Source organism: Grammomys surdaster, unplaced genomic scaffold, assembly GCF_004785775.1.
Source record: "Grammomys surdaster isolate TR1022 unplaced genomic scaffold, NIH_TR_1.0 363, whole genome shotgun sequence".
Classification (NCBI taxonomy): Eukaryota; Metazoa; Chordata; class Mammalia; order Rodentia; family Muridae; genus Grammomys; species Grammomys surdaster.
Genome location: NW_021604782.1, coordinates 11517613 through 11544615, shown reverse-complemented (window position 1 = coordinate 11544615; position 27003 = coordinate 11517613). Strand labels below are relative to the sequence as shown.

General features: G+C 43.5%; 1 protein-coding gene across 5 annotated transcripts in view; it reads left to right on the top strand.

Annotated features, from left to right (window-relative positions):
- Tnc (tenascin C) overlaps positions 1-27003 on the top strand; it is an 88387-nt gene that overhangs the window by 25393 nt on the left and 35991 nt on the right. For 2 of the 5 annotated variants that reach the window (XM_028779900.1, XM_028779899.1), the window contains exons 2-13: positions 633-1211; positions 3141-4550; positions 6208-6471; positions 7321-7436; positions 8146-8302; positions 12193-12462; positions 13195-13380; positions 13648-13737; positions 15469-15732; positions 21504-21776; positions 22288-22560; positions 26645-26917. In XM_028779900.1, coding sequence (XP_028635733.1) covers positions 755-1211; positions 3141-4550; positions 6208-6471; positions 7321-7436; positions 8146-8302; positions 12193-12462; positions 13195-13380; positions 13648-13737; positions 15469-15732; positions 21504-21776; positions 22288-22560; positions 26645-26917 — 4033 coding nt within the window. In that variant the 5' untranslated portion in view covers positions 633-754. Of the gene's footprint in view, positions 1-632; positions 1212-3140; positions 4551-6207; positions 6472-7320; positions 7437-8145; positions 8303-12192; positions 12463-13194; positions 13381-13647; positions 13738-15468; positions 15733-21503; positions 21777-22287; positions 22561-26644; positions 26918-27003 lie in introns of those variants that run through there. The other 3 variants (XM_028779901.1, XM_028779902.1, XM_028779903.1) reach the window with 3 other exon arrangements.

Genomic DNA, 27003 nt, shown 5'->3' with positions numbered 1-27003 from the left:
CAAAGAATGGATGCTATGCAAGAGCCTCATGGCTAAAAAGAAGCAGTATAGGACCAAAAATCTCATTTTCCCCTGAGTATTTTGCTTTCCCCTCTGTCTCCCATCACAGAGAAACAGCAGCTTGAAGAATCAGTAATTACAGTCAGGAGTCATTGAAGATCTCCTGGGGCTACACTTCACAGCACCATAAAAATTCCCTCAGAAGGCATGGCTAGTAAATACTGAAAGACAAGGAATGATCTCATCATATCAGCCTTTTAACCCTGCCATTGGCCAGGATTTTCACTGTAAAAAGTGAAACAAGGGGGAAAGTTAAGTAACTTACCCAAGTGCCCAGATCCGAAGCTGTGATACAAACCCCTGCCCACTATTTTCTAATGTTTTGCCATCTCTTTCTTTTCTCTATTGTCTCCTTGCATTTCCAAAAGTGGAGTAAGTAATGTCATTTCTTCAAATTTGCAAGATTCTTCTAGAGACCATTTTATGTCCTCACTACCATATATAATAAAGGGATATCAAGAAAGCTTCAGACACAGGGGGCAAGAAGGCAAAAAAATCACTCAAAATTCTAGCTACTCCACAGTGTGCATTAGTGACTGAGCCTAACAACTATTGTTTTCCTTTATTTACAGATCCTTCCAAGAAGATTTGGGACATCCAACTGTATTCTTTTGAGTACATCTTAATACCAAATTCTACTGGGAATTCAGGCACCCTACAGATCTATAGACACCTAGACAATCCAACCTCCACCATGGGGGCCATGACCTGGCTATTGCCAGGCATCTTTCTAGCTTTGTTTGCCCTCACTCCTGAAGGTGGGGTCCTCAAGAAAGTCATCAGGCACAAGCGGGAGAGTGGGCTGAATATAACCCTGCCAGAAGAGAATCAGCCAGTGGTGTTCAACCATGTCTATAACATCAAGTTGCCTGTGGGTTCTCAGTGCTCAGTGGATCTGGAGTCAGCAAGTGGGGAGAAAGACCTGACCCCCACACCAGAGTCCAGTGGAAGCTTCCAGGAGCATACAGTAGATGGGGAAAACCAGATTGTGTTCACACACCGCATCAACATCCCCCGCCGGGCCTGTGGCTGTGCTGCAGCCCCAGACGTCAAGGAGCTCCTGAGCAGGCTGGAAGAGCTGGAGTTGTTAGTATCTTCTCTAAGGGAGCAGTGCACCATGGGTACAGGCTGTTGCCTTCAACCTGCAGAAGGTAGGCTTCCGAGAAGGCAACAGGGTTCGTTGCCCCTGTCTCTGCACAAATGAGAAAATGATGAGCTTAAACGGATCCATGAGTGATTTTTAAAGGTGGTTTCCTGGGAAACTAGACAGACAAACTAGTCATTTAAAAAGGAGACAGAGGGGGAGAGTTTAAGGTCAAGTAAAGGTAGAGACTGCAGCCATTTCTCTTCTGTTTTTGGAAGAGTCATGCTAATAATAGTTCTCACACTAATTTTCTAGCGTTTGAAAGATATGCTTCATAAAGCTCTATTTCACTTAATTATATCTGTTGGATTTATTGGTCTGAAGAGTTAGATTAGCAGTTAAGAACACTTGCTCTCCCAGAGGATACAGATTCCATCACCCACATGGACACTCACAATATCTGTTATTCCACTCCCAGGGGATCAACACCCTCTTCCAACCTCAGCATACACCAGCCACACAAGTGGTGCATGCACATACATGCAGGCAAAGAACTCATACCTACAAAACGATAAAATAAATCTAAATGTTTATTTTTGTGTATATATGCTTGTATGTGAGTGTGTACACATAAGAGTGGGTATGCAATCATACAGTCTTATAAATGTGCACTAAGGGTCGAAGGAGGCCCGGGCATCCTCTATCACTACCTGTCAATTCCTTTGAGGCAGCATCCTCCTTGAACCTTGGGCTCACATTTTCTCAGCTAAGCTAGAAATCAGCAACCCCCGGTGATCCCCCTGTCTCTTCTCATGTGGGAGTTGAAGATACAAACATTCAGCAATAGGAGCTGGGGTTTGAACTCTGCTCCTTGTGATTACACAGCAAGCACCCTTAGCTGCTGAGCCCTCATCTCTCTAGTCCCTAATTTTATCTTGGTTAAAGATGTTTGGCTAACCAAAGATGTTTGGATTATTGAAATATAATTTGTAGTTACCTTAAAATATCTGAGAATAACCCAGTGTCCCTTCTCCCAAAGGCATCTTTCAAGGAGACTGCTGTGTAGTCCTGTCAGTTCACTGTACAAATAGGGAAACAAAGGCCCAGAGAGGAGAGAGGTTCTCCAGGTCCTGCTGAGTTAGGTGTTCACACAGCCTTCCACAGTCCTGTGTTCTTACAGCAGCACATTTCTGCCTGGGTGGTACTGAGTCTGTGGGATCAGAAAGAGTATTGTAATGTGATGGAACACAGTGTGATGGTGGGAAGGAGGTCGGGTCAGGGCTGTCCATACAGCCACCTGTATGTCCCAGTCACAGTAACTGTCTTGTATGATCCACCCAACAACCCTTTAAAGTAAGGTTTGACATCTCTCTGTAAATCTAAAAACTGAGACTTTAAAAGTGGACCAAATGTCACAGGATGATGTCACAGGATGATTCAGTGATAAAGAAGGATACACATAGACTTCGGATGTGCCCGGATACTTCACTTTCTCTAGAAGATACCCTGGACCCTTGCACATCTATCCCAGGAATACTGCTGCTTAGGAGTTCATTATCGCCTCTCCTCGAGTTCCTTAGAACTGCAGAAGCATTTACTTCAAATCAGAAATGAGTATCTGTTTCCACCACCTAGAAAATATTTCCAGAGAGGGCATTGACAATGATTTTAAGAGTAGATCTGACCACCATATGCAGGGAGTACTGTGGGATGCTAGGCTTCTAAGGCAATTTTTGAAAGTTTATCTTTATTAATAAATCAATTCCCTTTCTGTCTGTCAACTCCCTTGAGGAAACGTGGGTGAGAAGACATGGTGGCTTTAACATCAGTGTGGCTTGAATGTAACTGAATTCCATCTGATTTTCTCCGCTAAGCCCAAGCTCTCCACCCAGTTGATGCCTAAGGATGCAGCTGAATTTGGGTCAGGGCCTTCTTATGTGTGTACCAAACACCTGCTCGGATGAACTCAGCTAAATACCTGTTATCTTCACTGCAGGTCGTCTAGACACCAGGCCCTTCTGCAGCGGCCGGGGCAACTTCAGTGCTGAAGGCTGTGGCTGTGTCTGTGAACCAGGCTGGAAAGGCCCCAACTGCTCTGAGCCCGAATGTCCTGGGAATTGTAATCTCAGAGGCCAGTGCCTTGATGGGCAGTGTATCTGTGACGAGGGTTTTACTGGGGAAGACTGCAGCCAGCTGGCTTGTCCCAATGACTGCAATGACCAGGGCAGGTGTGTAAACGGGGTTTGTGTGTGCTTCGAAGGCTATGCCGGCCTTGACTGTGGCCTGGAAGTCTGCCCAGTGCCCTGCAGCGAGGAACACGGGATGTGTGTGGATGGTAGATGTGTATGCAAAGATGGCTTTGCTGGTGAGGACTGCAACGAGCCCCTTTGCTTGAACAACTGCTACAATCGTGGGCGGTGTGTGGAGAACGAGTGTGTCTGCGATGAGGGCTTCACTGGCGAGGACTGCAGTGAGCTCATTTGTCCCAATGACTGCTTCGACCGCGGTCGCTGCGTCAATGGCACCTGCTACTGTGAAGAAGGTTTCACAGGCGAAGACTGTGGTGAGCTCACCTGCCCCAACAACTGTCAGGGCCATGGCCAGTGTGAGGAGGGACAGTGTGTTTGCAACGAGGGCTTTGCAGGGGCAGACTGCAGTGAAAAGCGGTGTCCTGCTGATTGTCACCACCGTGGCCGCTGCCTCAACGGGCAGTGTGAGTGTGACGATGGGTTCACAGGGGCTGACTGTGGGGATCTCCAGTGTCCCAATGGCTGCAGTGGGCATGGCCGCTGTGTCAATGGGCAGTGCGTGTGTGACGAGGGCTACACCGGAGAAGACTGCAGCCAGCGGCGATGCCCCAATGACTGCCACAACCGGGGTCTCTGTGTAGAGGGCAAGTGTATATGTGAGCAAGGCTTCAAGGGCTTTGACTGTAGTGAGATGAGCTGTCCCAATGACTGCCACCAGCATGGCCGCTGTGTGAATGGCATGTGCATCTGTGATGATGACTACACCGGGGAAGACTGCAGAGACCGGCGTTGTCCCAGGGACTGCAGCCAGCGGGGGCGCTGTGTAGATGGACAGTGCATTTGTGAGGATGGCTTCACTGGCCCTGACTGTGCTGAGCTCTCCTGCCCCGGTGACTGCCACGGCCATGGACGCTGTGTGAATGGCCAATGCATCTGCCATGAGGGATTCACTGGCAAAGACTGCAAAGAGCGAAGGTGCCCCAGTGACTGCCACGGCCAAGGCCGCTGTGAGGACGGCCAGTGTATCTGCCACGCGGGTTTCACAGGGCTGGACTGTGGGCAGCGCTCCTGCCTCAATGACTGCAGCAACCAGGGACAATGTGTGTCGGGCCGCTGCATCTGCAATGAAGGCTACACAGGGATTGACTGCTCTGAGGGTGAGTATCAGCAAGCTGACATGCAAGTGGTCCTGACAATGTGTATCTATACCTGGTGCCTATCAGAGAATGATACTTGGATTTATCAACATACCAATTCATTTCATGAGTTCTATCAATATATTCCTGCTAAACACATGCTCTTTCTCTGTCACTATGAGGGACTTATACTCCATCTCTTGGCACTGGGCAACTTAGACTCAAAGGTTCAGGGAAGTGAAACTGTTGTCCAAAAGAGTCAGAGCTGATGCTTAAATATTATCCACCTCAGCTCTATTGAATCAGCCATCCACTGTCCTTTACTAGGTATCAGCTTCCACTTGAATGGAAGTGATAATCCCCCTGGGCTGAACAGATATTTCTATTAAATAAGATGAACTTATTAATGCAGTCAACTAATGAATAGTTTCTGGTTACCTGAACACTAGACCTGTCCCTTAAGTTGTCTTTTGGTGCTAGCTTTTATCCAAGGACTGTGAGCAGCTCCTAGAAGAATACTGTTTCCAGTAGTTGTCATAAGCAGAGGCATATAGTATGTGTTCCAGAAACACTGACTAAGTGAAAACACAACAAAGAGCAAAAATATTCATGTTCAGTGACCATCTTCTCTTTATTTTTCTCACCCTCATATCATGATAAAGAACATCTTCCAAAGGCATGCAGGAACAAATAAATAGTCCCCGTGTTTAGTGTGACTGAATTGTGCAAGCTTAGCAAAGAGATATGGGTTCTAAACCTGAGGTAGGCAACCACAGGGAAACTTCTTGCCCTCACTCACATCTAAGGAACAAATGAGTTTGGTTAGACAAACCCTATAAGACTAACTCACAGGGATCAAAGCTGAGGTAACACTTCTCTATACCCTAGTATAACTCTGAGCTAGGACCACAGTGTCAAAAGCAACACTATTGGCCAGGGACTTCAACATGAAACCAAAGGACTAATGGATTACAAAGCTACTTCGGGTGGTAAAGGTCTGTAAATCCAGCTCCTACAGAAGCTGAGGCAAGAAGATCTCAAGTTCAATGCTTGCCTGAGCCACAGGGAACATTCAAGACCAGCCTAGGCTAGTTGATCAAAATAGATTGTATGATCTTGTCAGAGCATTAATGAAAATATTGTTGAAGTAAAAAGAAATAGAGGAGGGGAATTTTGTTATAGGGAAAGTGACAGATCTCTTTTAAATACTTTTTAGACTTATTTATTTTGTTTTTTGTGTATTAAAGTTTACCTTGAATGTTTGTATATAAACCACCTGTGAGCCTGTACACGCAGATGTTAAAAGAGGGCATCAGAGTCCCTGGAACTGGAGTTACGGTAGTTGTGGGTCACTATTTGGATACTGGGAATGGAACTCTGGTCCTCTTCAAGTGCGAAAGTGCTCTTAATCACTGCATAATCAGTTTCTCTAGCCCCTTGACTGACAGAACTTGTACCTAGTATGTATAGGACCCGAGGTTCAAACATCACAAAAAAAGAAAACATCAATCGTAGTAGGGCTCTGGCTGAATCCAAAAGGTTAGGAACAATGTGTTTTAAGAACTGACAGCTTCAGATCTCTGCTGTTAATAGTAAAAGAGACTTGTCAAGGGAGTTAAGCCTATAGAGTACTACAGATTCACTCTTGACCTACAATATCCTTTCTTATTCCTCTCAGTGTCCCCTCCCAAGGACCTTATTGTGACAGAAGTAACAGAGGAGACTGTAAATCTGGCATGGGACAATGAGATGCGGGTCACTGAGTATCTCATTATGTACACACCCACCCATGCTGACGGCCTGGAGATGCAGTTCCGTGTACCTGGGGACCAGACATCCACCACCATCCGGGAGCTGGAGCCAGGAGTAGAGTACTTCATTCGTGTGTTCGCCATTTTGGAGAACAAGAGGAGCATCCCTGTCAGTGCCAGGGTTGCCACCTGTGAGTAAGCAGAGGACTCTGTGTAGACTCATCTAGCCTTGGCACAGCTGTGTAGCACTCTACACACTTTAAGTGCCCAATGTATACTAACACACTTCACCCAATGAGAGAGAAGCAACTGTTAACCCCATGTATAGATGAGGAAACTGAGACTAGATAGTTCATCATCTCCTCTCAGTCCCCATAGCTTACAAAGATGGACTTGGGCTTTGACCTGGGAAGTCTTAGGAGATTAGCTCTTAACCATCTTAGCACCATTGTATGGAGTTCTAGTCTATTGAATTCACTATCTGTTTCAGGTTGTTCCTGTGTCAGTATAATTACCTTCATGCCTAAAAAGCAAGCTGTGGCTAGAAACCGGCCCTTACTTGCTTAATAATAATAGCATTGGCTTCTCCTTACTTACTGTGTACTGCATGCCAAGAGCTAGGCCAGCAGACTTCATGGAATGTATCACTCAGTCCTTGGTGCATTCCCAAGGGCAGACACAGTTACCACCTTCTCCCAGAAAAAGAAATGATCTCAGGGCTTTTTGTAAACCTTGTCCAAAGTCAGCGTTATCGGTGGTGGGTTAGATGCTGATTTAGGCCCTTCTGATTCCAAATCCTACGAGTGCTTTGCTAGTTCAACCATATGAAATTGTAAATAAGCAGTCCTATGATTGGTCATAATCTGAGGCATTCATATTTTCTCATAGTAGACTGCACACCAGAAGAGCATTTAAGTAGGTCCCAAATTTGGTTACTAGCCTCAAAGACAGCTGTCCATCACAGGGTTAGTGTATCCCTAGCTGTGTGGCTAACCAGATTCTTGCCTTTCCTTACATCCTCTTTGTGATTTTCCTTACAGACTTGCCTGCACCTGAAGGCCTAAAGTTCAAGTCTATCAAGGAAACATCTGTGGAAGTAGAGTGGGATCCTCTAGACATTGCTTTTGAAACATGGGAGATCATTTTCCGAAATATGGTAAGGGGCTCCCTGGAGGAAGTCTTTGATATAGGAGATTCATAAGGTGGTCAAAAGTCTCTGCTGCTTCCTATGTTACTTGGTTTCCTTAGCTTTGGGTGGAAGACTGGGCACTATCACGTTGTATGATCACTTATGTATTTAAGTGATGTTGATTTCTTCCTTGCTATTAATAAATAGAAAAGTATAGCATTTAGAGATGAGAGTCCAGACAAACACAAGTTAAATTGACTATAGGTACCAACTTGCAAATCTCTATTTGGGATAACAGAAACAGAACCAGTCTGTCCTACACAGTATTTTCTGGCACATCCCAAATATGAGTGGATCTTCCTAGAACACAAAGATTAGGTGAGTCAGTTTTCTAGTTATTACCCAGGCCCTGTTCCTAATTATCTGTGAGAGCATGGGACATTCCACCAACTTCTTTGATGTCAACTACTGACTTACAGAAGGAAGGGTTGAGTTGTGGCTCTCACATGATGCCAATTGACAGGGACAGGGTAAGTGCAGGTGTCTACAGGAGGAACAAATGAACTCAAGAAGCAGCTTTTTCATCTCTGTTTTCTCATCATCTAACCTCCCAATCTGCTGTGCTACATAGGAGGTACCTAATGAATAAATTAAACAAGAAGAAGAAACAAATAAAGCAGGAAGGTGAATGGCTTTCCCTGCCTCTGAATCTTAACCTTGGGTTTCCATCTTGCAGAACAAAGAAGATGAGGGAGAGATCACAAAAAGCCTGAGGAGGCCAGAGACCTCCTACCGTCAAACTGGCCTTGCTCCTGGCCAAGAATATGAAATATCTCTGCACATTGTGAAAAACAACACCCGAGGCCCTGGCTTGAAGAAAGTAACCACAACCCGTGAGTACCAGCCAAGACCTGTGATAGAGCCGATTGTATCTCTTTGGACCTTCTGGCTTATAGCATGCCCTCTGACACAGCATCTATGTCAGGGAGATTTTGCTTACTAATACAAAGTCCATCTGGAGCTCCTTAAGTGAGAATCCTGCAGGTTTGTGATTTGGACTTGGGCTCAGCTGTGTGATGCTTCTCCTTGGCTTGGATTATTTGTGCATCTTTTGTGTACTGAGACTGCTTGGCCTAGAATAGCCCCAGTCAAGAAAGTCACCTGCAATCCTTGTACTCTGGAAGCCGAGACAGGAGTGTTAGCATGAGTCAAGGCCATCCTGGACACAGGGGTGAGTTCTAGGATAATATAAGCTATGAAAGGAGACATTGTTTCAATAAAACAAAAGTGAAGCATAATGAGAAGGCAATTTTCTATCTGTGGGTTTCATCATTGGGTTAGCCTGGGCCTGGTGGCATGGCTGTTGATTAGACTCAAAATTGACATTTCCATCACCACTGCCAGAGCAAATTCTCAGGCCAGGCCCCATGGGAGAGATAGAGAAACAGATGCATCCCCTCTCTGAAGTTCCTCAAAGGTACATTCTCAGGCCTGTAGATGCAGAAAAAAATAATTGTGGAGACTATCAAAAGTCATCAACCACATCAGCTCATTAAGTGCTAACACCAAGTCTCCCATGACAGAGGCGAGGTCTGTATGCATGGTACTGCGTATGAAGACTAGAGAATAAGCCTTGGAGAAGTTGAGTCACTTTAACATAATGTGGGCCAGACAGTCATGGTCATGACTCTAAGCACATCTGAGAAATGGAGAAAGGAGGATCCCCGAGGCTTGCTGGCCAGGTCAAGGCTAGCCAGAGACCCTGGCTCAAGAAGTAAGGTGGACAGTCCAAGCAATGATGCCTAAGGTTGACCTCTGGCCTACAAATACATGGACACATATACATATACTCACATACAATCTTTCAAACACACACACACACAGACATATCCAAACACACACTCTCAAAAATGGACACATAAACATGTATACTCACATATAAACACATGCTCACATACACACTCACATAATCACAGTCACACAGACTCACAAACACACACAACTTTCAAAAATCCATACATACTCAAACACAGTCTTACAGATACTTTCAAACACACACACACACACACACACACACACTCATACATCTTTTACTTGACACTTCGAAATTCTTGGGGTCGTTAGAAATGGCCTTAAAAATTCTTGGGGTGGGGTAGGATTTAATAAACTAGAGACTTCTGTGGGATTTAACTGAATTTAGGATTGTTCTAACAGAAAATGGTTTTTTAAAAAACAAGACACAGGAGAAATGGAGAAAGAGATTCTGCATTGGCATTTAGTAGGAAAATAGCTTATTTTCTTCAAGAGAACAGATGTGCCAGCTCTTTAAGAAATCAACTCTTGTTGGCAGGGGGTTTCTGGGAAAGTTAAATCTGTTGACACATGACAAGAAGGAACATCTTGCACTTAGATGCTTGCACATTTTGCATAGCTTAGGGCCAGTACATAGGACTGTCTCCTTCATAAGCAAACGTTTTCCATCATCCTGACAACAGCTCTCTGTGGTAGGTATGAGGCAGGTACTGACAGGAAAAAATCATTAGATCACCAGTAAGGCAGAGAAAAGATCAAGGAAGTGCTTATCCACTGTAGGGAAAGTACACTGAAGAGACAAATGACATTTCTTTTACCTGCCCTTTGCTCTTTAATCCAAATTAGTTGAGGCTTGACTGCTTTGTATTCTGCTTATTAAGGGACAAACACCCAGCCCTTGAAGTCCCAGAATGTGTAAATGCCAACATTGATGGACATGCACTTTGCTGTTCCTTTTGTGACTATTTCTGAGAATTTTGCAGAATTAAAGGATCTTAAATTTTGGTGCAAAACATGTTTGAGTCCTTCTCTCTGGCACCTCATCAAGGTTTATTGTGATCATTCTAGACACATAAATGCTGAGAAGATCCATCATTCTATGATAGTGAAAGGGTGTTGTGGTCCTGAGTTTAAATTCCTTCTTTGCCATTTTCTATCACTTTGTAAAATCCTACTTCTTTAAGCCTTGAATCCAATGTTTGGAAAACTGGGTTCATAGCATCTTTCTCAACAAGTTGTCTTAAGCATGAGGCACAGATGGTACAACACCATGGGATGTAGTCAGCAGAGAGTACTGTCAGTCTTCACTATTCAAGGAACCCATAGTTGGGGTTATCAGTATCCCTAGCCACACCCCAAACTCATTAGCAGTTTAAGTGGCTTTGTGGATGACAGCTGTGAGAATGTAAGGCAGTGTCACTGTCTATATAATAGCATCATTTTCATGATGTATTTTATGGATTCATTAAATACTAGCTGATACATAACCACTTTGACTTCAGAAACGAACCATACAACATCTTCACAATCTATCAAAAAATTGGTCATTTTCCCATACTCTGAATAAATCTCAGCTACTTCCATTTAAAAACACTTACTGGATGGATGCTGAGAGCATAGACTAGACTGCTTTTAAAGATAAAATACACATTAAATGCCCAGAATGACCTGAAGATCTTGAAGCCCAAACATCTATTTTCTGAAGGAATGAAGTAATGAAGGAGTGACCCAGTCTAAATGTAACCTGTAAGGGTCAATGATTTGCCTAAGAATGGCACCCCAGACTCAAATAGCATGTAGAGTGTTTTATTCTGCAGAAATCCAACATGCTGGGGTCTCCCATTACCAAAATAGAGAGACAACCAAGTGAGCTCACAGTCTCAATTTAAAGCACACTGGAATTCCAAGGTAGATGAGCTTTATCTTACTCTTTCTCTAGGCATTCAGGAACCATTATAGAGAAGTGAAGCCTGGGCATTTTTTTCCTCTTAGTAATTGACTTGCCTGGACTTGCCCAGTTCTTAGGCCTAGTCAGCTTAACTGGCAATTTGAAGTCTGTCATGCAATCAGCCCAGCCTTCTCAACCAAACTGTAAAAGCATCTGTGATGAGAGAGTGAGCAGCAGGTACTGCAGGAGCTCCAGGGAAGAGGGTGTGTGTGTGTGTGTGGTTGACATGAAAGGCTAAGAGGAGAAGGGAAATCTCCATTGATGAAGCAAAGGAATAGCCTTGTCGAGACCAGGTGAGGAAGCATGAAATCCAGGTGTATGGGGCAGGAAGTGAGTTTAACAGGGCGACACAGGAACCCCCAGAATGAGGACAAAAACGTCTATGCTTGAAACAGAAATGACTCTTGCCCTAGTTCGTTTCATCAAAACCAACTTCGAGGCTGGCAAGGTGGTTTAGTTAGGGTAAGAGAATGTGTCAAGCCTGATAATCTGAATCCAATCACAGCTCCCTCATGGTAGAAGGAGAGAACCAACCCCAGAAGTTTTTCTCTAAATTTCACATGTGGGCTATGCATAGACATGCAACACACACACACATGCACACACACACACACACAGACTTACTCACACAGGCACACACAGAAATATACACAGAGAGACATGTACACATAGACACACATATACAGACAGACAGACAGACACACACACACACACACACACACACACACCAGCAAAGGAAAGGCTTTCATCATGCATCTGCTGTATGCTAGGTTCCATTCCAGATGCTTTACAAGCTTTCTCTGTTTTACTATTGGAAAAATGAGGACAAAATCCCTCCAGGTTGATATCATAGTCTGTCCTTTTAGCTTGCCAGACAGAAACTGAGGCTCCCAAGGGCAAAAGAAAGTAAAGGGTCATTATGAATCAAATAGTATGAATCAAATCAGTATGTCTACTGTAGTCTGCTTTGCTTAGCCCCTTCTTTTGGCCTTGACCCTTTGCTGTTCTCTTTGTTCATCACAGGCCTGGATGCTCCCAGTCATATTGAGGCGAGAGATATCACAGACACCACAGCACTAATCACCTGGTTCAAGCCCTTGGCTGAAATTGATAGCATTGAGCTCTCCTATGGCATCAAAGATGTGCCTGGAGACCGTACCACCATCGACCTCACACACGAGGACAATCAGTACTCCATTGGGAACCTGAGACCTGACACAGAGTATGAGGTGTCCCTCATCTCCCGCAGGGTGGACATGGCAAGCAACCCTGCCAAGGAGACCTTCATCACAGGTGAGGAAAAGACAGAGTACCAATTCTGCCCTAATCATCCACAAGTCCTCCAGGATCATGTAACACTAGGGCCTTTTCATATCTGTACATTCATTTTAGATAGTAATTGGTGACTTTTTCAAAGAAAAGGGGTCTAAATAACCTTTCAAAACATACCCAGGCACACACATAAATGTGTGTATATGTGCATGTATGTGTGCATGTATGAGAGAGAGAAATGGGGGAAAGAGAAAAAGAAAAGAAAAGGGAGGCACTGTTCTGATATTCTCAAAAAAAATTTCTGGTTAAAATTTAATGACTCAATGGATAAAGGCATTTGCCTGACACCATAGCAAATGGCATTACCTCAAAGGTGTCCAAATGTCAATTATGTATCCCTTGCACACTTTACAGGAGTTGGGTATGCACCAGGTAATTAGCACTAAGTTATTAAAAAATACATTGATTCAACAAAACAGTTTTCATATCCACAGTCTTATTTGGGGGGATTTGTATTGTTCTTCAGACCCAAAAAATGAAATAAATGCGGCCAATTGAAATGCCACCTATCAAGAAAGGAGCCAGGCTTGTGCGCTTTCACTTTGTGTGTCAGTTACTAAGACAGGGGCTTCGGGGAATTCTGACATTTCTATCCATTGGCAGGTGCCTTTTGAATCTCTGATTGAAATGTCAAGTTCTCCTATGTTCCCCAAACCTGGCATAGTGCCAATCTTCCCTTTTCCTCCTAAACAGGCCTAGATGCTCCCAGGAATCTCCGCCGTGTCTCACAGACAGACAGCAGCATCACCTTGGAGTGGAGGAATGTCAAGGCAGACATCGACAGTTACAGAATTAAGTATGCACCTATCTCTGGAGGTGAACACGCTGAGATTGATGTCCCAAAGAGCCAGCAAGCCACAACCAAAACTACACTCACAGGTGAGCCATGATCTAGCAGTACTGTGCCACTGGGCCTCTCGAAATGACAGGAGCCTGCTGTCACGTGGCCCCATTTCTCAAGGCTACAGAGAGAATGAAATAAGCCCAGCTCCCGCCCATTCCTGTTGCTGTAACTGTATCAAGTTAGTAGCAGGGGATGGGCATATAAAATTCACAGTGGTCATGGGCCAGCCTGGGGTCACTTCTAAAGTCTTCTGAGAGGCTTCCTTCTACTAGGCTGGTCCCAACCTGCACATTCTCTTTCAGATCTAAAGCCAGGAACTGAATATGGGGTTGGTGTTTCTGCTGTTAAGGGAGACAAGGAAAGCGATCCAGCCACCATCAATGCGGCCACAGGTGAGGTACATGGTAATCCTACCGTTGCTGAAGTAGACTGAACAGGAAAGACAGGACTAATGAGAAAAGTTTATTTACAAATTACAAGTATGAGATCAGGGGAGAAATGGCCCTCTAGTACCATGGGACCCAGATGTCTACATTTAAAAGAACAAATCAGAAAGCATAAGCTACCTACCCCTAGTACAACTCTCTACAGATGAAAGAGAATACAAGAATTTGAAAGAAAAATTGGAAGCAAACTTTATAGTATGCCCATTTCTATTTTGTCAACCTATTCTTTTAAAATAAGCCTGCTTAATTGGTACATATACAAAGGTTTTCCCTTAGCACTTGAGAAAATAGCTCCATAGGGCAGATAGTTAAATAACTATATAGATATTCCGGCCCCATGGTTCCCACGGCATCCTGTAGTGCCATCTTTGGGTGAAGACTACCTAGGGCTAAGGTTTGAGACTGTTGCTTCCTTTCTAAAGTGATTTTCTGAAAAATCCATATGTCACAAAGAAAACGTCCCCTGTGCTTCCCAGCAGCTTCCCCTGGGTCACTTCACACACTGTGAAGAGAGGAGAGGCAGGGTGTGTGTGAGACATAGGTCAGACTTGATTGGGTTTCCTTGGGATGCAAAATCACACACTGTGATTTTGAGATAAGTGTAGATTTGCTTGCAGTTAATGAGAGATCAGTCAGAGGCAATGCCTTCACTTCATTTCCCTCCAAGTAACAGATTACATAAATACAGGTAATTCACTACTGGATACAATCTCACAACCTTAGATTTCAGCAGTGTTGCACATAGTATGTGTGTGTGTGCATGTGTATGTGTGTCTGTGTGTATATGTGTATATGTCTCTGTGTGTGAATGTGTATGGTCTGTGTATATGTCCGTGTGTGTCCGTGTGTGTGTGTGTGTGTGTGTGTGTGTGTGTGTGTGTGTGTGTGTTAGTTCTGGGCATTTCATCACATGTAGGTTTGTAAAAAGCATGGATAGCAGAGGCTCAGAATCATTGCACTGCATCCTGAGTGCCCATGTTGGAATATCCCACAATGGCCTTGCCCTTTATGTAGAACCCTGGACATTTACTTAGCATCCTTTATCACACTGTAAATTTCCCATGTTACAGACATTAACTAAGTAGAATGTATCAGTCAATTTCAGCTGCTGCAACAAAATGCCTTATGTCAGATCACTTTATGAAAGAAAAAGAATGTCTTACAGACTCAGGGCTGAGAACATGGTTTAAAGGGACAAAAAATAAACTATTGAGGACACTATATTGTTCATTGAAATGTCTGTCTTTGCTGTGTCTTCAGGTGACAAAAGGGACTGAGGTCTTTCTGGGATCTCTGTTGTTAGGCACTGAACCTAACCACAGGGTCTGCTGATAACACTTACATCTGAACACCACCCTTTTGGGCATTAGGATTCAATATATTAGTTTTAAGTGGACACAGTATACAGTCCATAGCAAAATAGTATATCATGGTTTGAAAGTCAACAGTCTCTTGGAAGTGCTTTGTTAAGTAGCATTTTATAGTTTTGATAAATCAGTATACATTATTTTTAATTTGCCCCAAATCACAAAAGATAATATGTAGAATCACCTGTCTATAAAAGATGAGGTCAGTCAGGTGACTACACTGCAGGTACAGCACTCCTCAGGGCACACTCAGCTCCAGGAGTCTTGTGCCTGGCAGCCTAAAGAAGATGTCTCATGATTCTCTCTCCAGAAATTGATCCACCCAAGGACTTACAGGTGTCTGAAACCACACAAGACAGTCTGACTTTATTCTGGAAGACACCCCTGGCCAAGTTTGATCGTTACCGCCTCAACTACAGCCTCCCCACAGGCCAGTCAATGGAGGTCCAGCTGCCAAAGGATGCCACTTCCCATGTCCTGACAGACTTGGAGCCAGGGCAAGAATACACTGTCCTCCTCACTGCCGAGAAGGGTAGACACAAGAGCAAGCCTGCGCGTGTGAAGGCATCTACAAGTAGGTCACCCTGAGCTCCCCCAAACCCTCTGCTAACTCTGGCTCGCATCTTTGAGTCAGCCAGGCTTGTCAGGAATGTGATGCCCAGAGGAGAAACCAGCTCCTTTTTCTTCTCTCTCTGCCACACTGAAATGGCAGCTTCAGTGTCTTCATGAAGATTGATGTTTTCTCCTGTTAGTCAACTGATTGAACCAAGTTCCCTCATGGACAAATGCTGACTTCTAAGCAACGCTAACTAGGAGAGCATAAATCAGGGGCTCTGTTTGTCTGTCCTGTCTCTTGTTGCTGTTTAATTTGTGCTCCATGGTATTCTATAAATTTCTTATTTCTCTCCTTTAATCTAATGACAGCTTTACTTTTCATTGTTTTAAAGATACCCAGGATGTTGGATGACATTGTTTGAACATCTTCTTAGGAGTATTTTTATTGCAGCTCTCTTGCTCTGCTCAGCATAGCCCAGAAGAATTGAACTTGGTCTGGAGCCTGCCTCAGTGCCTTCTCACTTTCCTTTATTTCTAGTCATGAAGAGTCTCCTGGTTCTCCCTGGCTGATCCCAGGTCCCTTCCAGCCCTACTAGCCTGCTCACCCACTGATTTTTTTTCCTGTTACTTTAATTCAGGGACTGAACTGGAGAGAGAATCTGGGGATAAAAATGGTTCTTCCTATATGAAAAATGACACATTCAATTTTAGCCATGAAGTTTTCAAGATCTTTTGAGTTTTCACAAGTGATAGTCTTAGATTCCAACTTCATTCACATGCATGTATGCAACTACTGCATATACTACACTGTGCTGGTGTTTGAAGAAAAGCGTGTCACATGATCATCATAGCTTGATTGACTCCCACACTCCTTCCCAGAGTCTTTGGAGAAAACTAGAAGCTGGGAATATCAGAGGTCATGATTCTCAGGGGTCACTAGCGCTGGTCACATAACACAGATGTCACCCAGCTAACCCTCAGTAATCTTAAAGAGAATGACAATAAGGCAATTTAGAAATGTCTTACAGGGCCTGAGTTATCTGTTGACATCTTCAGCTAAATTACAAATGAATTTTCAAATGTCAGCCTCCTCCGTTAAATTGATCTGCCACTAGGTACAAGAGAAAGCAAATTGTTTCTAATTGTTGAGAATCCCAGACTGCTTCACTCTTTCTATTCCACCATTTTTCAGGGTTTAGCTCCTATTTTCAAAATAAGGTCAGTGTCACAACATGGCTGCTGCAATTCACCATCGTGTTCATGGTCTAGGCAGTAGAGTGGAGGTAGTATCAAAGCTCCAAACCGTGGCTCGTTCTAGAGATGTTATCAGTCATTTCTCTGTACATCTCATTGGATGTTCTTATGTAACATAAAAAGGGTAGTCTCCTACCAGAACACGCCACTGTAAAATCACAGGCATTTTTAAGGAAAATAGAGAAATTTGTGAGGCAAAAGGACAGTCTCTAATCAAGTACGAAATGAATGCAGTGGTTAATTCTAGGAATAGTGCAGACTGCTCCACCACTGAGCTGTGGGATGCTGAGGCTGTCAGAGATGTTTGGAAGGAAAAGTTAATCAAAATTAGGGAAATAGAATCAAAGGGAGTTATCTTCTATAGCCCAAGTCAATAATCCACCCTTGCATGAGTTTATTATTATGTGCCAAAGGGATAAAAAGGAACCATAAATGTAAGAAGGAAGAGAACTCTGTCCTTGCTCCTCCTCTCCCTCTTCTCTTCTACTCTTTCCTCTTTCACAAAGCTCCAGAAGGAGGGAACTCCCCCGTGCATCTCTAGAGTCAAAGGCAGATGTTACAAGATTAATATTTATCTGTGGACGTTATGGAAAAGTGGAAAACTTGTGGTCCTTGTATGTTTTCTCCAGTCAATCCCCATGCTCCAGCTACAGTAGTAACCCAAGTCCAGACCTCCTCCATGAGGTGGCACCATTTTGAAAGTATAGTTAATCTTCCCACCTTTCATACCTTAACCTGTGCTCCATAAAAAATCAAACTTGTACATAACAGTACCCTTTCCATGGGCTGGGTGGCCTTCAGAGCCTGGTTTCTCTGGCCTAGCTTCCACTACTCATATTCTTGACCATCATGTGGTTGGCCCCTCGTATGTTTGCTGAGCCTGCCTCCACCAACAGGCTTGTGCTCCTTTTGTTATATTCTTATTCTGCTCCCTGTTTTCCACTTATCATTCTCTTTAGTCTCATTCATTTCAAGTGTTATTCAAACCAAGGGCATCCTCTGAGCAAGCTATGAAAAGTACCCCCGCACTGGCCCACCCCTGATGCTGCTCCAAGGTTCTGTGGCTACTTACTGACTTGAGAATGGGCAGTAACCACCTCATTGTCCCTGACCTCCTCCCACCCGTGAGCAGTTGTAGGGACAATCTCCTTTGTCTACTGCTGCCTGCAGTACCTGGAACACATCCAAAGCCAGGGTGAGTGTTGAGCATCTGCAGAGATCGGCTGTTCTGGGGCCAGCATTACCACAGTTTGTTTTCTCCTTTTTGTCCTCTGCTTTTGCAGCTGTCTAGCAGCCTTCAGGAGTGAGGGGCAGGGTAGTCGTGCCCTGGGAATTCTTTAACTTTGTGTCATATAAATGACAAAAAGAGAGATTAAGAAAGGGGGAGGAAGAGAGGGAGAGACATAAAAGGGAGGGAGGGTAGAAAAAATGGCATGCTTCCTTCCAGCACAGAATAAGAAACCATCCTTATTCTCTTCCCCTGTTCTCAACTCTCCCATACTCTCCTCTATTCTCTCAGTTTTTCCTCCTCTTTCTGCTTTTACATTCCCATTAACTAAACTCTGCCTAAAGCCAAGGCTGTGAATACATTGTGAGTGATGAGAGACATAAAGGAGGACAACAGGCAGGAGCCAAGGACGACGAGGCATATTTTCACAGCAACCTAAGAACCCAATAGTGTCTCGCATGAATTTGGGAGGCATAAAAATGAAATTTTGTTCCTAACCACAGCTTTGGGAATTAGAGAACATTTTGCTCTGATTTACCATTTTGATTTTCTATTGAGCAAACTGAAATGTATTCAGATATGTATCCCTTTAAAGTACATTTCTCTATTGTACTATGATTACGTGCTGTGAGTCAGACAGGATAGGGGGATATTGAGGACTGCAGTGAGAAAGATGGAAGCAACATGCAAAGGATGTAGTTCTGCTCTTACAGGGACATGAGGAGCCACAGGAGGATAGAGACTGATCCTCATCACATACCTGACAAAGGGGACAACGAGCGCAGAGGAGTCTCAGAAGAGGAGATACCTAGAAGAGTCCTTGAAGAGCAAAAGGAGGAGACGTTCAGGGAGAGTGCAGTGTCCATTCCAGCAGGGGGAACAGCATCTGAGAGGCTTAGAGTCAAGGGATGTTCTGTAGTCATCAGACAAGCTGAGCCCTGCTGAGTGTCCAAGTAGAAGGACAGTATCTCTAAGGCTTCGGGTTTTCTGGAACAGCTGTAAAGCATGAATGTTTGGGGCTTATCTCTATTCTTGGTAGCTACTAAGAAACACCAGAAAGCTTCAAGGCAGCCGAGACTTAATATTTCGAGTATTTTATTTCTAGAAAAATTGAGTTTGCCATCATTTGAAGCATCATTATCTTCCAACTTGTACCAAATCTTCCCCTTGCTGTGGGAGAGTCACTGTTTCACATACAAAGCATACAAAGAGCTTCACCCTCTACATCCTGCCAGCCAATGGTAACCACCATCTATACAATGGTGGGAATCTGAAGGGCTGACGGCATGGCCAGAAATTCCTTCCTGCAGCTGCTCAGCCCACCATGAGCACAGATGACAGGAGATTTGGAAATTCTGATTTCCTAGGCCCACTGACATTACTCAGAGGGTAGATTCCAAAGCACAGCTGTGAGAGAATGACAATAGTCTTTTCATTATGGCCTGTAGGAAGGCTAGGGTCCAAGCAGACAATGGGAACCCTTGGCTGCTGATGCAGAGAGCCCACAAGTATGTCATTCACCCTGAAAATGAAGAGTCAGCTCTTATGCACAGCTTCCTAGTCCCCAGTTCAAAAACTGCCTGCTCTGTAAGTGCAGAGATGAAATGCAGAAGAGCCTCAGTCCCATGTGTTGTCCCTCCTCTCTTTGTATCCGTGAGCACTTTAACACCTTTATTTGTGATGGTCTATAGTCTCCTCCTCCCTCCTCCACATTAGGCAGTTCTCCGGAGGCTCTACGCAGCCTCACATCTGAAGTCCTTTCCCTGGGAGACAATATGATCAATGTCATGATTAGAGATAAGGCTTAAGATAAATTCCTGGAGAGGAAAGATAGTCACTTCCTCCTCACCCATGGTACAAATTCTAATGCCAGCGAAGTTTCTGATTGGTGGTTTTAAACAGCAGGAGAAGGAATTTTTTTGTTTGTTTTTTGTTTTTCTTTGCTTGCTTAGATATCAACATGTCTCCCATCTCTTTACACATAAGGACTTTTAGAATACTTGAGAAAGGGAGGCAGGCGGAGGGCTGAGTTTTCTTAAATCCTAACATCAATGATGTAGTCACCTTTGGAGGCCCTGTTTCTTGCCTCACAAGGGCCCACGGTGTTAAGGGTAACTTACCTCTTCACTTTTCCCAAATCTATACACATCACCTTGAGTCTGAAGCCTCCCTCCTCATGCATGGGTAGTTAAGAACTTGGAGATATGCTCCAAAAACATGAATTTTGGTTAAAAGAGGAATCAATGACTATATTCAGGATCAGGTGCTATCAAAAAAAATGTTTTCTATATAAGGCCAGATGATAAATCTTCTAGACTTTGGAGGCCAGGCCTAACCTCTGTGACAGTTACTTTGCCATGTTATCTCAATACAAAAGCAGCCATCAACCATGTAGAATAGAGAAGGTTCCACGAAAACTCCATTTCTAACACAAAAATATGAATTTCATTTGACTTCCAAAAATCATGAAATATCAATCTTTAGATTTTTTTTTAAAACCAAGGATTTCCAAATGTAAAAATTGAATCAGCCTTCTGACTCTCAGGTGTGACCCACTAATTTGTCCTAGTTTATGTACCCACGTTCTAGGACAAAATACATTTTAAAAAGCTGAAACATTATAACTTTGTGAATGTGGGATAATCTGAAAAGCCTGAATGAAACAGGTTTTATAAAAGCAATGCTCGGACAATTTGCAAGTTAGCATTTTCAAGTTAAAAGAATGTTTTCATGGTCATAATAGGGATCATTTGAAGTCACCACCCAAGTAAACAGAAAAATTAACTTAATTTTTTCAAAGGAGCAAAGGCAATTTATACCCTCCCACTTTCAAGAACAGGTTCTAGAGAGATCCTTTGTCTGTGAAGGTCATGTAGAATCCACTTAAACTCAGCCCACGAAAATGACAACCTCAAGGCAGATTCAGACAAGGGAGACTGTACCAAACTTAAGTAGATCTAGGGGGCTGCAAAATGCAAACCCAAGACCAGCTGAGGCTAATTCCTTGTAACTGAAACAACTTTGCCAACTGGAAACTGAGGCACGGAGCCTCATTAACACATGAGTAAAATTTTCTCTAGGATACTTGTAAACAAGAAAACGTATTTCCAAAAGAAAATTCAACTGTACGAAGGCAAGATCAATGCTATACTAACCTACTATTGTATTGTGGGGGACAGCACCACTGGGCGTACAGTGACAGCATCTTGGTATGGACTCTATGGTCCTTGGCCAATGGATTTGTTGGGTTCTTAAAAGGCAAGCATTTGATGAATAGTATAACTGACCTTGTCTCTGTCATTGTTCAGAAGAAGTGCCTTCCCTGGAAAATCTCACGGTGACTGAGGCCGGCTGGGATGGCCTCAGACTCAACTGGACTGCAGATGACCTGGCCTATGAGTACTTTGTCATTCAGGTACAGGAAGCCAACAAGGTGGAGACTGCTCACAACTTCACAGTACTTGGTAACCTCCGGACTGCAGATATCCCAGGCCTCAAGGCTGCCACTCCTTACAGAGTCTCCATCTATGGGGTAGCCCGGGGCTATAGAACACCAGTGCTCTCTGCTGAGACCTCCACAGGTACTTTCTTCCTCAATATCTAAAGCTTCTGTTTTGCTCAACAGGAAACTGACCAAGGATAATCAAACATCATTGATTTTAGAATGGCCTTGTTCAGCCACAAGCTATAGTGCCATGGGGTCTGATGCTGGATAGCCAGGCCATCGAGTGACATGGTTCCAAGGCCATGTTAACATTTCACATAAACAACACATTGCTGCTGTATGGAATCCATCATCTGGGACAGTCCAAATAAACCAAGGATGGTGACCCCACATTAAGGGCTGATTATGTGCTAGAGTCAAAAGGAAATTAGCCACAGAATGAATTCCTGAATTCTCTGAAATTGATAAACTAAGAAAGCAAATATTTCCCTACAGCCCTCTTCTGCTCTTTCCAAGGTTTAAAATGTTGCAGGAAACAAGTTTATCTAACAAATGTCATGTTCTCGGGGGATGTAAAGCCTGTCCTTGTGTTCAGGATTTCTTGTATCTTGCAATGACTTTAAAATGCATTCTTTGTCCTTCTCTAGGGAAAACTCCCAATTTGGGAGAGGTCACTGTGGCCGAGGTGGGCTGGGATGCCCTCAAGCTCAACTGGACTGCTCCAGAAGGAGCCTATAAGAACTTTTTCATTCAGGTGCTAGAGGCTGACACGACCCAGACTGTCCAGAACCTCACAGTCCCAGGAGGACTGAGGTCAGTGGACCTGCCTGGGCTCAAAGCAGCCACCCGCTACTACATCACCCTTCGAGGGGTTACCCAGGACTTCAGCACGGCCCCTCTCTCTGTTGAGGTCTTGACAGGTATTTTAGAACCATTCACTCCTTTTTTTCTAATCCCTGTCTCTGTTTAAGAGGAAACCTATCTCTAAATGGGACTTAGAGCGTTCCATGTTGGGGAAATACTGGTGAATCACTTCTGCTTCTTTTCAAATATCTCATCCCTTATCTGGCCAGGTCCTGCTCTTAGTCTGGTGGACAGTTCCAGACAAAATTCCACCTATTCTTCTTTTTCAAAAGTGAGAGATGACTTCTCTCGGAAAGTGTGTTTCAATTGCAATATCTAAGAAGCTTGAAAGCAAAATTTGTAAATGAAAAATAAAATCACTCTGAGCTCATTTTGAGAATACTCAAGAGCTTCCCATAAACCTAGTGGTATATCAAGAGTAGAAGTTTTGAGCAATTCTAAAAACTACCGTTCATTCCCAAAGGCTGAAAGAAAACCTTGGCTTTATTTCTAACAACTGGAGTGTGTTCAATACTGCAGTAAATCACGCATCCACAGTCAACACAAACCAAAGAGCTCATCCCAACTTCAGCCAAACCCCATCTCACCTGAATCCCAGAGTACAGTTCCCTTTTATAGTAACTTTGTCTCTCTGTATTCTCATGCAGAGAAGGTTCCAGGTCTGGAAAATTTCACAGTGACTGGGCTTAGATGGGATGTTCTCAAACTGGACTGGACCACACCAGACAGGACTTATGACCAGTTTGTCACTAGAATCCAGTAGACCAACCAGACAGAATGAACCTACCACTTTACTATTCCTGATCAGCTGTGTTCCATGGAAATCCTAGGCCTCAGGGCCAGTACTCACCACACAGTCACCCTGCATGGCAAAGTCAGGGACCCCCACACTAAACCACTTGCTGTAGAGCTCATCACAGGTACATGACCATTCTGGACCAGAGATGTGATAGATGCCAGTCTGGCTGTTCCTAGAATAGCAAAAATCCCTCATAGGTAGGTCTTAGCTGATGGTATACAGGTTCCACGAATCTGTGACTTAGCAGGTCTGGACTAGAATTCTGTATTGCTGGCTGGATGTGTTGCTTTGCATCTCTGAGCCAATTTTACTTGCCATTGAATTAAAAATAATACCCCTGCTTTAGAATCCTTCCATGAGCAATGGATGGACTAAGAAATGAAAGCACTTGACAAAATGTCCATCGTCTAGCCGGTGTTGAACAGCTAAGTAGTTGTATTATTCAGTATCCTTTACAGAAACAGAAATTATAGAATGAATATATATACACATATATATACATATATATATATATGAGATTTATTATGGAATACATATGGGAGTTATTATGAGAATATATATGTGATTCATTAAAATGGCTTACAGGCTGTAGCCTAGCTAATCCAAAAAAAAAAATGGCTGTCTACCAACAGAAAGTCCAAGAATCCAGTAATTCTTCAGTCTGTGATGCTGGGTGTCTCACCTAGTCTTTAATATGCACTGCAACCCTGAATAAGCACCCCCTCATGTCAGAAAAAGAATGGACTTGCCAGCAAGAGTGAGACTAGGCAGACACAGAGAGAGTCCCATTCTTCTGTGTGTTTTGTAAAGGCTGCCAGTTTCATAAAGGCTACCAGCATAAGGTTTGACCCCAGCTAAAAGGGGTTTTTTCCTACCTCAGAAGAGCTGGAGTAAAAGTGTATCTTCCCATCTCAAAAGATCTGGATTACAAATGGGTCTTCCCACTTCAAATGATTTAATTAAGAAAAAAATATCCCCATAAGCATGCCTAGCTGCTTGGGTTTTAGTTCATTCTAAATGTAGTCAAGTTGACAACCCAAAGTAGCTTCACAGTCATAAACCCAACCCTGGTAAGACAAAGCACAGGCAGCAGGTTTGTGGCCCAGGAGAACAGAACTTTCTAGAGAAATCTTTTAAATTCTGCCCTCAGAGACATTAAGTAATACCCAATTCCTAGTCGGATCTATTCAGATCTGGAAACTGATCTAGACATCTTATTCCAAAGTCATCTAAGACCGTTTCTGAAGTGCACTCAGAGTACAAACCTTTCCAAGAAAAGACAGTGCATTTAAGTTCCATGTTTTCCATTTAAGCTGAAGAGAAAAAGAAATTCATCTCAGTCCTTGAAATGCCCCTTGAAATATTCTGCTCCATCTACCACAGAAAGCTTTATGCTATTCATAAGGGGTACAGAATAGCTTCCAAGGAGGGTGAAATGAATGGTAACATTTGTGGTGATAAAGTTTTGATGCTGTGCCCCTCTCCATGTGCCTTATATTTTGATAATGTCATCAAATTACCTAATTCAAACCATCGTTCTTCCTGCTTTTATATACCAAGTAAACTTGCCCATTGCTATGAAGTACCTGGTATAAAGAAGATGATTATGATCATTTACCTAAGTTGGCCAGGTTATCATTTTGCCTTATTCCTGGACTGGGTTGAAATAAAACATCTGGGATATGTGGTCTAGGTCAGGGATGATGATGACATTTCTAGTCTGCAGGCCTTGCTGCCACTGCCCAGCTCCTTTAGCAAATGGAATTTTCCAGTGAAGTCTTTCGTGCAGCAGATAAACAGTTCTCAACAATTGCATCTATATCCCCAGACCTTCTAGAAAATTCTGGGTCAGTGTTGGGACATCTCCCCCTGAAGGATCCTGAGACACTTAGAAATAAGAATTATACACTTTTTAAAAAGGCTAAGACCTCTACAACTTCTAATTTTATAGCCACTTCTGCCTTAAGAAGATAGATAAAGGTATAAAGTGTGTAAAGGGCTTGCTTCCCAAGCTCGAGGACCAGAGTTCCATCCTCAGATCCTCATAAGGGTATAGAGGTATAAATATTTATAATCTCAACTGAGGAAATGGGGACACGAGGATTCTTGATGATTTCTGGAGAGCCAGTCTAGCTGAATTGGTGTGTTCCAGATTCAGTGAGGGACCTTGTCTGAAACTAAAGTTGGGAGTGATTGAGGAAAGACGTTTGATGCCAACCTCTAGCCTCCTGCACACAACCACATACATATAAACACACACACACTCGCACACACACTCTCTCACATGCACATACACACACTCACGCATACACACACACAAATTAGAACCAAGACTGTACTGAATCCCAAACAGTAAATTTTTCCATACGCCAAGTCAGCCTTTCTTAATCAGCAATAACTGAAGAACCTTCTTCCATAGTAAAAAAAAAAAAAAAAAAGAGAGGTGGGCCCTGCTTTGCACATGTACTAAGCAACACAGAATCACTTAATTAAAAGTAAGCATGCTGATTTCACACAGCCTTGCTTTATGATATAGCCATGCTTCATGCCAAGGGTTAAGACGGTTGGAGAGTGTAAGCCAAGCCAGGGATCTATTGTGTAACATCATGTCCTTGAAAGTTGAGAAAAGCTCAGAGATAAACCAGACCACCTGTCAGAACTTGGGAACATGAATTCTTCAGAAGCCCAAATACAGAGCAGGTAGCCAGACACAAGATGATCCTTAACCTCAAGTTATAAAATGAGGCAAGACTTTCCACATGACTAGGATGTTCCAAAACACATCAACAGGGTCGTCTTTTTATGTTGCCATTTATCAGACAGTTTCTGTGCCTTGTGTATGATATGAAGATCTTAATAAATATCAAGTAATCACAGAACCTAACAAGATGGAATGGTCAGTTCTACTTAAAACTGAGGCTCAAGTGAAAGCACGATGCCCAAGATGATACACCTTGCAAATATCTGTGTCAGAATTCTAACCCAGGTCCGAGGACCTCCAAATCCTGTGCTTTTGACTACTCCTACTTCCTTACCCACTCTACAGTCCCACATTTTCCTGGTTGCCTTTAGCTACTGGCTGTGCATTCCAAGAGATTTCCATGCTTCTGCCTTTCAAGGAGGCATGATGCAAATTTTCCTTTTCTGACTGCTTCAACTCTTCAACAAAACTATAACCAGAGTAGCAAAAATCCGAATACAATAATACCCAGAGATCAGGAGCTACAAAAAAACCAAAACATTCTTTCTCTCCCCTTTTGCTTTTCTGGAGTAAGGTTGTGGAGCATTTGGCTGTCTTGCTTGATTTGCAGCACTAACAGAAAATTCTCTGCCTTCTTCAGAGGATCTCCCTCAGCTGGGAGGTTTGTCCGTGACTGAGGTCAGCTGGGACAGCCTTGCACTCAACTGGACCACAGATGATCTGGCATATAAGCACTTTGTCATTCAGGTGCAGGAGGCCAACAATGTGGAGGCCGCTCAGAACCTCACGGTGCCCGGCAGCCTCAGAGCTGTGGACATCCCAGGCCTCAAGGCTGATACCCTTTATAGAGTCTCCATCTATGGGGTAATCCAGGGCTCTAGAACACCGATGCTCTCTGCTGATGTCTCCACAGGTATCATCTCCACTATCCATGCTTAGTCCTCATGGTGTTTCTCTCTCTCTCTCTCTCTCTCTCTCTCTCTCTCTCTCTCTCTCTCT